Source organism: Physella acuta, unplaced genomic scaffold (assembly GCF_028476545.2).
Source record: "Physella acuta isolate Inbredline_101_S28 unplaced genomic scaffold, ASM2847654v3 ptg000056l, whole genome shotgun sequence".
Taxonomy (NCBI): domain Eukaryota; kingdom Metazoa; phylum Mollusca; class Gastropoda; family Physidae; genus Physella; species Physella acuta.
The window spans coordinates 14,963-31,427 of NW_026731576.1; the positions used below are offsets into that span (position 1 = coordinate 14,963).

Consider the following 16,465-nt stretch of genomic DNA (forward strand, 5'->3'; position numbering starts at 1 on the left):
ATTTAACAAATCGGTATTTTAACTCGTTAAAATTCACATTAGAGTTTAATTTGCCAAGTAAAATTTGAAGGGTAGGTGAGTTATTAAATGTGCTCCTATTACGCACAGTGATATGTAAATGTCCTTTTAATACTAAACTAAAACAATTCATAGAGCGTTGAACAAAGACTGATGTTAAATATCTAAAATGTTTAAGAGCATCCTTATATTCACCTCTTATGGGGATCTGAAAAAGTTTTTCACTTGGTTCAAGGGGTTGGACACATTTCTTCAAAATTTTTCTACATGCAGGACTTAAACATTGTTTTCTATGTTCAGTTAAAAAATCTGCAACTGATCTGCTATTATTTTTTTCATAATTTAAAATTAAATTGCAGCAGGCTAATATGGAGTCATCTCTGGAAGTTATTTCCCTCTTATAATTTTCATATTTAATTTCTAAGATCAAGTTTTTACAATATAAAACCTCTAAAACTAAGATTTGTTTTTTTTCTTCCAATTTTAATTTTAATTTGACTACACAATCTTTACTTACTTCTGCAGAAAAATCATAAAAGTTTGGCAAATTAAATATATCACATCCAGTACAATGTTTAAAATCAAACCCTGCTTTATCAGCTTTTGAACTTAATCTAATAGCCTCTCCTTTTATCCAATTACTGGCAAGTTTGTATATCTCAAATACAAAGAAAAAATATCTTTTCATGACAAATGGTAATTCATCAAACTCACCAACAAAATAAGAATGTATAAAAGTGTTTATAATAGTAATACTAAAATTATAATTACCATAGCCATTAGGAAATATATCCAATTTATAATTTTCATTGTACTTTTCTAAATACATTATATTTATTTTATTGTATTTTTCAAATAACACTAACTTATTATTTAATCTCAAACTAAAAATGTCTTTTAATGATTTATTTATTTCAATTTTTTTAAGTATAACTGATTGCATTGAATTTTTATTTTGTGAATTGATAGATCTAGAGAAAGTTATAATTTTATTCATAGATCTAAATTTATTTAGCAAAAATAGATTTAACATTTTTAAAAACATTTTTCTCATTGAAATGTTTTTTATTTTATTTATAACTGCAAATTTTAGTCTAGTAAAAAAATATTCTCTCTTATTATACAAGTCACTTGTAAGCCTGCTATTTATTCTAATTTTGACATATACTTTTGAAATTTTCATTTTACTTAAGGAGAAATTGATAAATTTGCCTACATTTACACATGCATTTATTAATTCTACATAAATTTGTCTAACATAATGACCTCTCTCCTTAAATTTTTTAAGTCTTTTGTGTCCTCGCCTTTTTGGGCCAGTATTCACAAGTATCCCAGATGCAGGAAGTTCACCAGTCTTTTTACAGTCTTGGTCTGTAATATCAGTATGAAGTAATATTAAAAAGCCTGCATTACACAAATGTTGATTGACAAAGTAATAAAATGAAGCAGGTAGCCTGCTATCTCACTTGGACATAAGTATACATAAGAGCCCTATAGATCACAAATCCTCAGCTAATTTCCCTCTCACCCCATCTTTTTTATGTCATCCGTTTACTCTTGTCTACAGGTCTTTCTTGACCTCAACATTTTTATACTGCAGGTTTCAGCCTGTATTTTTTAGCTGGTCATCAGCTACCTGAGCATGTGATCAATCCTTCTACATTTTTAAATATCTTTATGGAGAATTTCATCTTCAGAAAGGCCATTGATTTCTTTGCAGCCATAGTTTTTACTTAGAGCACTTAACTGTTAACTTAGTGGCTTGTAATTGGCTTGTCCTAGTCTTGACCACACCAACCCTCTTTATTCAGAAGTCACAGAAAAAGATAAACCGAACCTTATCTACTTCAATAGTTTTGTTATTGGTAATGGCATTGGTCCAATGGATGTAAAGATTAAGACATTAGTTGATAAATGACTGTGGTTCTAATGTCTTTGTTCTATAAAGCACAACTAGTTCTACTGTTGTATCAAACACCCTTTAGTTTAATCTTGAGTGGTATATCACTGGACCTCAACCCAATTTTAGCTTGCTGCAATCTTGCTTTGCATGTCCTTATTTGTATGCCTGCTTCTCTCCCTCATTATAGACGTATAATAACAATATACTGCCCAGGAAAATAAAGTTTAAACGGTTTTAAGAGTGTGTTGCTTGCTGCACTTTTGTGACTTAAATTTTCATTTTTAAATGTTCAGTCCCACACTCCTTATATATTTATCAAGATTCTTTTTTTTAAAAGTCCTAATCATCTAGTTGACTCGATGACCAGTAGAAGAAAAAAATACAGTAAGTATCCTCAACAATTAATTTCACCAGCTTCAACATGCAGGGTTTGATGAGATTTTCTGCAATTGTGTGAGGTTTTTTCTGGCTGGCATTTTCCAACATAGCTCCATATGCTGCTTGCTCTAAGTAATGCTATGCTCTTTTGTTGAAAACTTGTTGTTTGAAAGTATTTTCATCCCAACAAAAGAATTTAGGATAATTCTAGTGTTCTAAATGATTAGTCTCTAAGTGACGTTTGAGTTTTAAAGGTTTCATAGATTCATAACTGAGAACAATTTTTGTTTTTCTGTTCCTTAGCAAGTCAATATTGAAAAAACAAATTGCATTACTGTACTAAAACTTGGCAGCCTCTCAGATCATTGCGTCCCAGTTTGGAAACCCATCTATTAGTAAGAACAATCACAGTGTATTGTTGAAAGCTGAAGTATTGTAGGTTTTATTCCTTTTAGCCCAACATTGACAAAAACTACAATGAATCTTACCAACAGCTGTGGCTTCACTGTTTTCTTGATCAATTGGAGAAGCTGAGACAGGTTTGGCTAGAATAATAATTATAAAAATAAGATTTTCTTAAATAAAGCTATTAATAAAAAGCCAAACATTAAAAATTATGAATGAACTACTGTACACCAGTGCTGAAATAGTAATTTATAGTAATTCAAATAGTAGTGTATTATTGTATATTTAAAGAAAATCATTATTTTCTCCTTTTTATTGCATTATTTCATAAAAGCTTGTTGTTTAAACATTTTTTAAATTTAAGTTGTACAGTCTAAAACTTTCAGCCAGTTTCCATTAACAGTAGACTAAGTCAGATAAATATCGTAGCTTAAGGGGTTTTGGGTAAGTTTTGATAGAATTGGAGGCACACTTACTACAAAGTTCAGCAATATTTTCTTCAGGACTACTAGGCATAAGTCTCAATGGTTTACTGTCCTTTGTCCCAAGAGGCTGATCTGTAAATAATAAATAGTAAACTAAGGGCATGTCATTAAAAACAGATTGATCAGATATATTTTACAAATACCCAAGGAAAATGCAGGAGGTGATAGGATTACTAAAAACAGCACTGGCTAAAACCATCAGGGAATTATGATGTATACTGTTTTTTACACAGTTTTATATTTATGACCATTACAAAGTACTTGCTCTACAATCTACTTTAATTAATGTTAATAATTCTCACCAGCTTCTTCTGCATGTTGGGCAATGCCATATCTTCCTGCTGAAGGTTTATCTGCAATTAACATAATTTGATATAGTAAAGGTCTGTTAGTAGATCTGACAATCTCTAATCATCAAAATAATTGCAGGTGTATGGAATCCCTACACTAGGTAAATTTATGAAAATCAAAATATTCCCCCCCCCTAACTAGTTCTATGATGCTTTAAATTTCATTGTCCTAGGTAATAGTAGACTTGTGGGTAGGCCTCAAGTTGGTAAAATTTAAATTAAAAGTTTTTACTTGTAACACACATCTCAGTAATTTTTATTTTAAAACTTTAATATGCATACAATTAACATTGGATAGCTTACACTCACGTTGAACTGGTAGGATCTTGTCAATTTGTTGGGAAGTGCTTTCTTTTTCATCTGCAATAAATAATATGACCTTTATGAATAAAGACTTTTTTCTTTTTCTTCTGCGTTCTTAATTTTAGTGTTGGGAATCCCTCCAACACAAATAAGTATATATGTCAACTTGTTATGCGCCATGTAAGCCGCTGACTCTGATTTCAGCCTTCTTTTCTTTTTGGATTTGCTTACATAGCCTTTGTCCAACCAAGAACAATCTACAAGGAAGCATTTGTTTCATTTTGGAGTTGTCTATCCTAGAAGAGTAGCTGTCCCCAGCCTCTGAGCCTCATCTGCCTGAGGGTTTGAACTCGAGACTTTTGGGTTAGCAACCATGAGCTTTACAGACTCAACCGACCCCTAATAAAGACTTAAGAAATGTAATTTTGTTTTTAAAATTTAACTTTAAAGATGAATTATTGTGTTCATCATTTTGTTTATGAAAATTCTACAACCTATTCTAGACTGTATTTATTTATAATTGATTGTATTGCTTAGTTTCTTTAGATGCAAACATTAAGTCACAACATTATGTGCAGAACATTATTTTTTTAAAATATGTACATGTTGATCTAATTTATTTCCTGCTAAAAAGTAATAAAAAGTAAAATAAAGTTAAACAGATCTGGCTTAATAAAAAAAAAATGATAGTTCTCTTAGTATAACTTTAAATAAAAAGAAAAATGCCGTATGTGCTGATCTCTAAATATCAGAATTGAATTTAAACAAGAAAATAAAAAAATAAAAATGACTTGAGCATATTAAGTTTTAGTAAGATACTGAAACAGCAATTAGGGACAAATACAATGACTATTAACTTTTACTTATGCAATACCGTTACAGAAACACCTTTTATAAGCACTCTCTTGGACCAGACGGTAAGGCACATGAAGGAGAATTCACTTGATTAAGTGGTTGTGGATGTACTTGAGTTGTACAGTCTAAAACTTTCAGCCAGTTTCCACTACTAGTAGACAAAGTCTGATACCTATCATAGCTTAAGGGATTTTGGATAAGTTGTGATAGAATTGGAATCATACTTACTACAAAGTTCACCAATACTTTCTTCAGGACTACTAGGCATAAGTTTCAATGGTTTACTGTCCTTTGTCCCAAGAGGTTGATCTGTAAATAATAAATAGTAAACTAAGGGCATGTCGATAAAAAAATTCATAAAAAAACGTTTTAATAACAAGCTTTTATGTACTAATGCACTAAAAAGTAGAAAATAAATTATACACTACTATTTAAATAACTATAAAGAAAAGCGTGGGTCACTTTAGTACTTTAGTACCTATTGGATACCTTCACTAATGTTTAAGAAGAGACCCACGCTTTTCTTTATAGTTATTTAAATAGTAGTGTATAATTTATTTTCTACTTTTTAGTGCATTAGTACATAAAAGCTTGTTATTAAAACATTTTTTTATGAATTTTTTTTTCAGTACTTTACATGTTTTATTCACAATAGAGTTACATGACTAAAAACCATTGCGCCTATTAAACATGATGGCGCGCCTACTGAACTTGATGGCGCAGCTATGGAACGTGATGACGCGTGTGGTGCGGTCGGCATAGACATGCCTATTGATTCGGTCCAAATTTTAATTAATTAATAAAAAATTAATTAGGCATCCAATTAAGTCAAATTTAGTTTCAGATTGCATTGTCTTCATGTGTTGACCCACGTGCCAACTGTGAATCGTATCGGTCAAGTAAAACTGTCCGAATTTTCACTCCTGCGTTTCTATCTAGACTGACGACAGACTGTCCACAGACAGAGGAAGTGAGTTAAATAAAAGCTTGTAAAAACAGATTGATCAGATATATTTTACAAATACCCAAGGAAAACACTGGAGGTGATAAGATTACTGAAAACAAAACTGGCTAAAACCATCAGGGAATTGTGATGTATACTTTTTACAGTTTTATATTTAAGCCCATTACAAAGTAATTGTTCTGTAATCTACTTTGTTGTTAATAATATTTACCAGCTTCTTCTGCTTGTTGAGCAATGCCATCTCTCCCTGCTGAAGGTTCATCTGCAAATAACATGCTTTGATATAGTAAAGGTCTGTTAACAGATCTGACAATCTCTAATCATTAAAATAATTGCAGGTGTATTGAATCGCTACAATAGATAAATTTATGAAAAAAAAATATCCACCCCCCCTTCCCCCCTAACTAGTTCTATGATGCTATAAATTTCATTGTTCATGGTAATAATAGACTACTGGGTATACCTCAAGTTGGTAAAATTTAAATTAAAAGGTTTTATTTGTAACACACATCTCAGTAATTTTTATTTTAAAACTTTAAATTGAATACAATTAACATTGGATAGCTTACACTCACGTTGAACAGTTAGGACCTTGTCAATTTGTTGGGAAGTGCTTTCTTTTTCATCTGCAATAAATAATATGACCTTTATGAATAAAGACTTTCTTCTTCTTCCACTGCGTTCTTAATTTTAGTGTTGGGAATCCCTCCAACACAAATAAGTATATATGTCAACTTGTTATGCGCCATGTAAGCCGCTGACTCTGATTTCAGCCTTCTTTTCTTTTTGGATTTGCTTCCATAGCCTTTGTCCAACCAAGAACAATCTACAAGGAAGCATTTGTTTCATTTTGGAGTTGTCTATCCTAGAAGAGTAGCTGTCCCCAGCCTCTGAGCCTCATCTGCCTGAGGGTTTGAACTCGAGACTTTTGGGTTAGCAACCATGAGCTTTACAGACTCAACCACGCCGACCCCTAATTAAGACTTAAGAAACGTAATTTTGTTTTTAAAATTTAACTTTAAAGATGAATTATTGTGTTCATCATTTTGTTTATGAAAATTCTACAACCTATTCTAGACTGTATTTATTTATAATTGATTGTATTGCTTAGTTTCTTTAAATTGTAAACATTAAGTCACAACATTATGTGCAGAACATTATTTTTAAAAAAAAATGTACATGTTGATCTAATTTATTTCCTGCTAAAAAGTAATAAAAAGTAAAATAAAGTTAAACAGATCTGGCTTAATAAAAAAAAAAATGATAGTTTTCTTACTATAACTTTAAATAAAAAGAAAAATACCGGATGTGCTGATCTCTAAATATCAGAATTGAATTTAAACAAGAAAATAAAAAAATAAAAATGACTTGAGCATATTAAGTTTTAGTAAGATACAGAAACAGCAATTAGGGACAAATACAATGACTATTAACTTTTACTTATGCAATATCATTACAGAAACACCTTTTATAAGCACTCTCTTGGGCCAGACAGTAAGGCACATGAAGGAGAATTCACTTGATTAAGTGGTTGTGGATGTACTTGAGTTGTACAGTCTAAAACTTTCAGCCAGTTTCCACTACCAGTAGACTAAGTCAGATAAATATCGTAGCTTAAGAGGTTTTGGATAAGTTTTGATAGAATTGGAATCATACTTACTACAAAGTTCAGCAATATTTTCTTCAGAACTACTAGGCATAAGTTTCAATGGTTTACTGTCCTTTGTCCCTAGAGGTTGATCTGTAAATAATAAATAGTAAACTAAGGGCATGTCATTAAAAACAGATTGATCAAATATATTTTACAAATACCCAAGGAAAACACTGGAGGTGATCAATATTCCCTCTAAGGGGAAAAGGCTAGTGTGCAGCTTGTATTTTGTGTGTGCAGTGTTTTAAAATCTTATACAAGGATATACATTTTTTTACAAAAGGTGTTATCCATTTATAACGTCCACAAATTTTTTGGATTTTGGACACGCCGTGCCCCCCCCCCCTCCCTTGCCTGTCAACAAAAGTCCATTTAATTCCCTTTTAAAAGTCCACACGCATAAGGCAATTTATGTCGGAGCCTCACTTCCCATACATGGATGACTCCAAAGGACTGTGTGGCAGGTTCAAAACTACTGCGCGGCTGGCAACCGCGCAGCTTAGAGTAAACACTGGAGGTGATAGGATTAATTAAAACAGCACTGGCTAAAACCATCAGGGAATTGTGATGTATACTGTTTTTACAGTTTTATATTTATGACCATTACAAAGTATTGCTCTGCAATCTACTTTGTTGTTAATAATATTTACCAGCTTCTTCTGCATGTTGGGCAATGCCATATCTTCCTGCTGAAGGTTCATCTGCAATTAACATAATTTGTTAGTAGATCTGACAATCTCTAATCATTAAAATAATTGCAGGTGTATTGAATTGCTACAATAGATAAATTTATGAAAATTAAAATATCCCCCCCCCCTTAACTAGTTCTATGATGCTTTAAATTTCATTGTTCATAGGTAATAGTAGACTTGTGGGTAGGCCTCAAGTTGGTAAAATTTAAATTACAAGTTTTTATTTGTCACACACATCTCAGTAATTTTTATTTTAAAACTTTAATATGCATACAATTAACATTGGATAGCTTACACTCACGTTGAACTGGTAGGATCTTGTCAATTTGTTGGGAAGTGCTTTCTGTTTCAGGGACACCCTCTGAATTCATTTTTTTTGGTGATAGATCTAAACAATAATAAAAATTTGGCTGTTCAAATAATTAAAAAAATGAGTTAAATAAACCACTTGAGGCTATTATTTTATCAAGTAACCCAAACTGGTTCAATGCAGAGTTTCTTCCAGGCATCTCTTCGGGGGGGCAAAGCCCCCCCCGAAAAATTTTTACCGCCCCCCCGAACGAAATGAAATTTATATAATTTATATAGAAAATATATACTTTTAACAGTGTCCGCCCCCCGGAAGAAAGTTTACCGCCCCCCCGAAGATTTCAAGTGCCCCCCCGGAGAAAAAAGTCTGGAAGAAACACTGGTTCAATGAAGTAAGAAGATTTGTATTGAAATTTCAAAACAAACTTGAACAACTGCATTTGCAAGTCAGTAGTCAGCCATCTTAAACAAAATAATATTATCAACAAAATTGGATGGCTTGTCCTAGCAGTAGAGAGCTAGACTGCTAACCCGAATGTCTTAAAGTTAAAATCCCATAGAATGTCTCTGAGTCCACCCAGCTCTGATGGGTACCTAACTCACTTAAGTGAAAACAAAGGTGGCTTGTCATAGTGTTGACCACACTATCCCTTCATATTCCAAGGACTTTGAAACAGATGAACTCTACTTTATCTGCCCCATTTGTCTTGGGTACGAACTGGAAAAGATGATGATTTTAGATCTAGATATATAATCTATTTGGATTTGGCGTTTGTGGGAAGCATTTTTTTCCTTTAAGCCCTCATTGGCTCATACAGTCAACTTTTGATAACAAGTTTATTAAAATCTTTGAAGGAAATTAAATCTCTTATAATGTAGATCTAGAAATCTACTAACTGCTACCAACATCTCTATTTTTAGATTAGGTATAATCTACAGTAGAAAATCATGTTATTTTAACAAGTCTAGCTCTAGACTAAGACTTACTTAGATGTAGATCTACATACTACGAATAGCCGTATTGGGACTATTCACAGTCGGCTGGGAATAGCCCCAAAGCCCAATACGGCTAGTATTAGATTCTAGTAATTAGTGTTACATTTACAATCCATTAACAGCCATAATCTTACAAAAAACAATAAAATAAAATGGTAATCTATCGTTTTGGGTACGTAAAATCGCCCGCGGCTAGTAATGTACGAAAAAGTTACCTCATTGTCAAGGCTTTAATAGAAGTATATTTTGATATATTTGTGTCAAATATTATAGATAAATGAATAATAAACCTAAATCAATAGCTAAATATATCAAAATAGGCAAGAAATTAACTTTTAACAGCAGTGTTTGTGAGCAGTATTTCCTATATAAACAGCAGCCATTTGTAAAATAGAGTTGCCTTCCCCTGAATCTTGCGCTATTAGTCAACAAAGAAAGAAGTTAAACAAGATGGCTGCTATAGTAAATGAGCATGGTTGCATCTGTTGGAAACATCGCTAGTCTTTATTTATTATTGAAAAGTTTTAATTCAATTGTTTGAAAACAGGTACATAAATGAAACAAGGAAACATTTTTGTATTTTTCAAAACATAAATCCTCCTCAAAATGTGAAATAATTATTAGAAATTTAAGGAGTCACCTGTTTTTCACATTACTAGTCGCGGGCGATTTTACGTACCTAAAACGATAGATTACCAATAAAATTAAGTTTAATTAAGCCACAAAGAAAACATTTGTAAACAATTGTTACCTGCGACGTAGGCTAAAAAAATTTCACACCTGTCACTGTGTGAAGTGCCTGAAGTGTGTGCTCGATCTCCAGATTGCACAACACAACGAAATTTAAACCAGATAAATCTGGATCTAAATCTAGAATTTCAACGTAAAAAAACAAAATAATTAAGAAGCAATGGGCCCCAACAAGTAAGTACCGCCTCACCAGGCTCGACTGTAGATCTAATTATCCGAGATCTAGAATCTATATTATATCACTCCGTAAACAATTTCAGATTCCGCGTACAAAAATGTCGTTGGTTAGGCCTAGATATCTAGATCTATACGCTGTGACGTCAGTCACTCGTTGCACATACAGTGCACTGTGGTCGCTGCAATGATTCTCAAATCAGACAGGTTTAACCAAGTGAGACGGTCTTATAAGAAAGAAGCCAGGCAAAATGTGCTTCATCCTCCACTAGACTTTGAGGTTGTGATAACATATCAAGATTGTCAGCCTTTATCACGGATAGATCTATACTAATCTATAGTGCTGACAACCTGGAAAAACTAAACAATAGGGCCTAGAATCTAGATCTAGACAAAATGCGAAGCGAACAGTAATCCAAATTAAATCAAGAAAGCACAAACTACAAACTAAACAAGATATTTTTCATAGTCTCAAGTCTAAAAAAAGTCACATAAACGTTACTACTGATAAATATACTTTATATAGATTCTAATAACTTTAGACGATGTACCATACCAGGTCCTAAAAAAGGAGTGTAAATAATCAGCTACGCAATTTGCTTAATAAAATTTGGTCAACAGAAACCTCGCCCACATAATGGGAAAAAGTCTATAAACATCACAAACAGCGGGACTTATCACAATGTAAGAAATGTCGAGGATTTGCCATATTATCTGCACCAAACCGGTTTTTGAAAAAGCAGATCTATTCAACAGAATTAAAGAAGCATGTGCCGAACAGCGAGAAACAGGCAGAATTTACCATCAAAAAATCCCCGCGCATTCGTACTTTGTTAAAAAATCTGGCTGATATTTGCACCCACAGACCCACCTGGACACTTAGGGCCTATACTCTACCAAACCGATTTCTTTAAAACTGTTCACATACGCCTATGTATATAAAGATGATACTTAAAAAAAAATTAGTTAAAAAGCTCATTCAATTAAATGCAGCCTAGACTCCAGATATAATATTAGCCATTTAAAAACTTTAAATTTTTTTTTTAGATAGGCTTTATGAGAAGAAGGGGAGTTAACTAGGTCTAGAATTTCTAGGTGGCAATGATATAATGATAATGATAATGTTTATGGTTTCATGAATGATGTGAAAAAAAATTAATGAAATGTTATTAATAGTGATTTTTTTACATCTACATAACACATTTAGAAAAATAGGATAGTTGTATGTAATAGATTAGGCTAATTTATACTCGGCTAACTGAGGCACTTGAAAATTCGTAATAACAATCCAGTTTTTTAACAAGCTAGGACCCAAATAAATGTATTGATGATATTTACAAGAAATTTTAAGGAATAGCCATAGGAGCATTTAGAATCTATATCTGTTTTACCCATAACAACAATGCTTTACCATCCGTCCAGGTCCTACTGTAACAGACAACTCAGTCCAGCCATTTTCTTCTTTGTCAACCTCGCCTTCTCCCCCTTGGCACATGCCCTGCGTGGTACAATTCGACTGAATTATCCTCAAAGAGGATACACAGTGTTTCTTCCAGACTTTTTTCTCCGGGGGGGGGGGGGGGGGGGCACTTGAAATTTTCGGGGGGGGGGGGGGGGCGGTAGACTTTCTTCGGGGGAGGGGGGGGGGACACTGTTAAAATTATATATTTTCTATATAAATTATATAAATTTTATTTTGTTCGGGGGGGGGGGGGGGGGGGGGGGGGGGCGGTAGAATTTTTTCTAGAGATGCGTGGAAGAAACTCTGAGGATACAGACGGTTAAGGGGGAGGTTAACCGGGATGGAGCTAGCCATTTCCGGATCGCTTTGCTTTACATAATTTACAGTTATAACAATATATAATTCTCTGTATCGTAATAGTCACAGGACCCTTGGATAGCCCCCTCCCCCATGATTGAGGTCAGTGTTTCTTCCAGGCTTTTTTTCTCCGGGGGGGGGGGGGGGCACTTGAAATTTGAAGGGGGGGGGGGTCAACATTTTTTGGGGGCGGGGGGGGGGGGGCGGGCACTGGTAAAAGTGTATGTTTACTATATAAAATCCATCTCGTTCGGGGGGGGGGGGGGGGGTAGGCTTTCTTCGACTAGTGTCGTTGTCCCCCCGAAAAATGTTGACCGACCCCCCCCCCCGAAAATTTCAAGTGCTGAAAAGAGATGCCTGGAAGAAAATCTGATTGAGGTTTAAGATTGGGTCTAGGCACACGTCTCTTGTGTTCTTTCAGTGTGGGACCACCCCTTTTTTTGTGACTGACTTATCAGCTTAACGGCGTTATACCTCTCACAATTTTGAATATTGAAATAGATGTAGATTGTCGGATGGGATCAAGAATAAAAGGACTCTGATTGCTTTTAGAACATTAACATCGAATTAATTAACGTTCTTCCATAAAGTACTTACCCCACAGTAGTCATACGGCGTCACAAATTGCCAGGACTTCATTTCCAAAATGGACGTCATCAAATATCACCCAGCTCCTAATTAGGGCATGAATGCAATGGCGTTGCTAGGGGAGGGCGGGTGGGCGCCAAAAGGGGGAGAGAAATTAATTTAAAAGCTCATTTTAAGCTAAGTATTGAATTATATAAAGTCAATGTCAGAAAATAAACGATTTCAAGGCTTTACACACTGATTTAGAATCTATCTGTTTTCTCTATCAATTTTGTGGCACCGAAATAGAAAATGTTACGAGATAGTAACTGGTAAAAAACGCTACAAACCTTTCCAACTGGGGTGGAGAGGGGGGGGGGGGAGGGGAGCTTTTTCACAGACAGGAATAACTATATATAAATGGGAGGGAGGGGGCGCACAATTGATAGTTCGCCCGGGCGCCGGAATAGGTCGCTACGCATCTGCCTGAATGGTTTTGATTATTTGTGTTCTAAATATAAAACAAAATTCTACGTCACATTTCTTTACCCACCACCACGTAGCACATCGTTACAAAAGTCTGAACCTTCCCTACCCCTAATATGTGAAGCACTGTAATTTATGGACAATGTTCGTTAACTCAGACAAGTTGTGAGATTTTTACAGACTTTTATATTTATTGAGTTATTTCCCTTTATTTATATAATTTCGTCTACTAATGGATTTTCTTTTTTGTCAAAGATTTTTTTAAGTGAATGGCATATACCGTGGTATACTCTTATTATTGCCCCCTCCCTCTTTAACACATAATCATATATATATATATATATATATATATATATATATATATATATATATATATATATATATATATATATATATATATAAATATATATATATATATATAATATATATATATATATATATATATATATATATATATATATATATATATATATATATATATATATATACGAAAGATAAAAGACAAGGACTCAAGTTTTTTTAAAATTTTAAATTACTTAATTAATTATATATTTTTTGCTTGTTGAGTGGGTCGCAACGTATGTGTTTCAGTCTAGAAGTAGTCCAGATTTTTTTTTCTAATGGAAAATGATGATTAATCATCCAGAAAAGTAATAATAGTTATCGTGTTAGAGCATCATCAACCGTGTAGACTATATTTAAAATTGCAGGGAGGGGTTTAACAATGGGGAGAGGGAATGGGGAGAAACTTAAAAGAGTTGCTGTTGACGAGGAAAAAGGGGCGTGACTTTTAGCGATTGTAATAATAAGGAAGTGGTGGTCAAGTAGATGCCAAATTTGTCAGTACCCTTGGTTATTGAATATTCTATTTCTTTTCAAAAACTCGGTCCCAGATATAAATGTATAGGCCTGTACTTTTTTTGTACTCTAATTTCTGAGTTTTAAGTACTATTTTTTATATTTTTTACAAAATTTAGCATAAATGCGTCAAACACATTAACGTGTTATTATCTCATCTGTAAATAGACTGGCCTTGGAACAAATGAAAAGTCGATAACTATACGATGTCATTTGAGGTCAGGTCAAAGGTCACATGAACCGGTGCCACCCCAGTCGTCCATGCTGGCTGCAGCCCAACGTTAATTCTGGCTAAACAAATTTTCAGGTAATCGGGATAAAGGTAGAAATTAGTAATACTAACATATGTATGATTAAAAACATTTTTTTAGATATAAAACTATTGGGTTCATATCAGTGGTGTAATTTTAGTACTGACGGTGGGGTTATCACAGCAGAGCCATTGAATTGTGAGTCATTCGGCTGCGCATGCGCAGTGGGGAGGCTGGGTGAGTCGCGTGAGGTCACTGCTGTGTAATTTATTAACCCCGCTGGATTAACATATCGGGTCGCAGACGTCTGTTTAGCCCCGGAAAATCAATACCAGCAGCGGAATGACCTACATCTTGTGCCGGGTTCACGCGCCTCATGAGCATATTTTATTTCTAATTCTCTCAGGTCAAACTCGCAGCTTGCTCCCTTGAACAAACTCAATGTTATAATTTGGACAATCTAGAATAGATTTTGAATCAATAGCCCATTTCACACACATTGACTATTACTATTGACTAAATATTCATCAACAGATCTCCAAATTAAAAAAAAGTAAAAAATAAATTGAGGCCATTCATTCCCTCACCCCAGATTTAGTGACGTAAAAAGGGATTATATATATATATATATATATATATATATATATATATATATATATATATATATATATATATATATATGTGTGTGTGTGTGTGTGTCTGTGTCTGTGTCTTTCTGTCTGTGTGTGATTTGGCTGTCTCTAAATCTGTGTGAATCCTCGGCCATGAATATTTTATTGTACTTATCTCCCTGCCAAAATACACACAGGAGCAGCTTCATATTTTAAAAAAAAAGCACGGCATCTAGATCTAGTAAAAAATTTAAAAAATTTAACAAAAACTAAAAGAGCACACATGAAACGGTGCAGTTTACATTGTAAAAGATCACCAAGTGCCAAAGATTTTTCATAATGTTGCGGTGTGGTGTCAAGCTGTCTGTGACGATTTTAGACCCGCCAGGCATTCTAGTATCATATTATCTGTTTTATATGTGTAAAAATGTACCACACGTTTTTTTAAAAAAGATTGCGTTTGTTTTTAATAACCCATGCCTATTTTACAGAGCTAGATAAAGGATGCAGTGTTTCTTTCAGGCATTTGTCTCTTCGGTGGGGGTGTGGGGGTACGTCTACCGCTGCCCCCGAACGAAATAGAATTAATATAGGAAATATGCACTAATAACAGTGTTCGCCCCCCTCGTCTCAGAAAATTTAGTCCGCCCCCCCCCCCCTCCGTAAGTTTTAAGTGCCCCCCCCCCCCCCCGAAACAAAAAATATAAAAGAAACACGGCATGAGTAGACTGTGTGTAGTCAAGGCGAATTAAGTCAAAGTGGGTCAGTGTAAACATATTTAGGACTCCTTTGAGAGGGGTTGGGGGGGGGGGGTGGTTGGCACCAAACCAAAAAATGCCAAAATGTTGGAGGGGTTGGGGTGACACTCTTAGTTACCGCACCGGTTGACACCCTTACAAGTGACGCCACTGCTACTTTATCGTATCACTGTAGTATAGTATAGACAAAAGAACAACAAATTATGGTTCCCTGGAAAACTTGGACCATATATTTAACAACCCACACTTCCACACAATAACAATAACAATGACCACAAAATAGGCAAAGAAAATTATGTCAGATTAATTATTATTATTTTTATTAGTCCAGTTGTAAAAAAGACGATTAACTAATTTATGAAATGTAATATTCGTGTTAAGGAAATGTGGGGGCCCCCTCAGCGTCGGCGGCCCCTAGAAGCTGCTAGGTCAGCCCTCGTCCAAATCCGCCGCTGCCGGTAATGTTAGCACAACGCAGGCCTAGCCAGCAACAGAACTTGTGCAAAAAACTAGAAGTGGAGCTCTCTACTGACGCTGAACAGCTTTGGCTGCGCGGCAAATTTCGAATAGTGCCCTGGAACATGTATTAGTAACCGGTTCCGCGGAGGCCATGTTTCTCTCGCTTGAGTCAGAGCACGCGCTGTAGCGGTGCAATCCCAGCGAACGAAAAAAAAAAGCATAAAAAATGTCTGGAACATCCCCATCCTGTATTCTAACTCACACCACCCACCCACCCCTGTTTCCTTATCCAAAAGGATTACCTGAACTCTGAATCTATTTTTTTTTTTATCTTCATTCGTAGTTCAACTGCATTTTTTTCCTTGTCTTCTGCTCTTTGAGTCGGGAACACTCAACTAACTACAGCCTGGAATTGCCTCGCGT

The 16,465-nt window shown here is 34.5% G+C and overlaps 1 protein-coding gene across 1 annotated transcript; it reads right to left on the reverse strand.

Annotated features, from left to right (window-relative positions):
* Positions 1-405: 405 nt before the first annotated feature.
* Positions 406-10,270, reverse strand: LOC131947383 (uncharacterized). The gene is made up of 8 exons (XM_059308593.1): positions 10,061-10,270; positions 8,306-8,392; positions 7,963-8,013; positions 3,181-3,261; positions 2,788-2,844; positions 1,100-1,389; positions 536-676; positions 406-438 (listed from the first exon to the last, which is right to left on the reverse strand). Exons 2-8 carry the CDS (start codon positions 8,373-8,375, stop codon positions 406-408), a joined length of 723 nt encoding a protein of 240 aa, XP_059164576.1. The 5' UTR covers positions 8,376-8,392; positions 10,061-10,270.
* Between the last annotated feature and the right edge of the window lie 6,195 nt (positions 10,271-16,465).

Bases quoted from the DNA above. Each gene is read 5' to 3' on its own strand.
- LOC131947383 (XM_059308593.1), bottom strand. From the start codon at position 8,375: ATGAATTCAGAGGGTGTCCCTGAAACAGAAAGCACTTCCCAACAAATT. The intron at 8,014-8,305 runs GTGAGTGTAAGC...TGTTAATTGCAG, and splicing joins CAAGATCCTACCAGTTCAAC to ATGAACCTTCAGCAGGAAGA. The intron at 677-1,099 runs GTTATAAATAAA...TTTGTATTTGAG, and splicing joins TTACTAGACTAAAATTTGCA to ATATACAAACTTGCCAGTAA.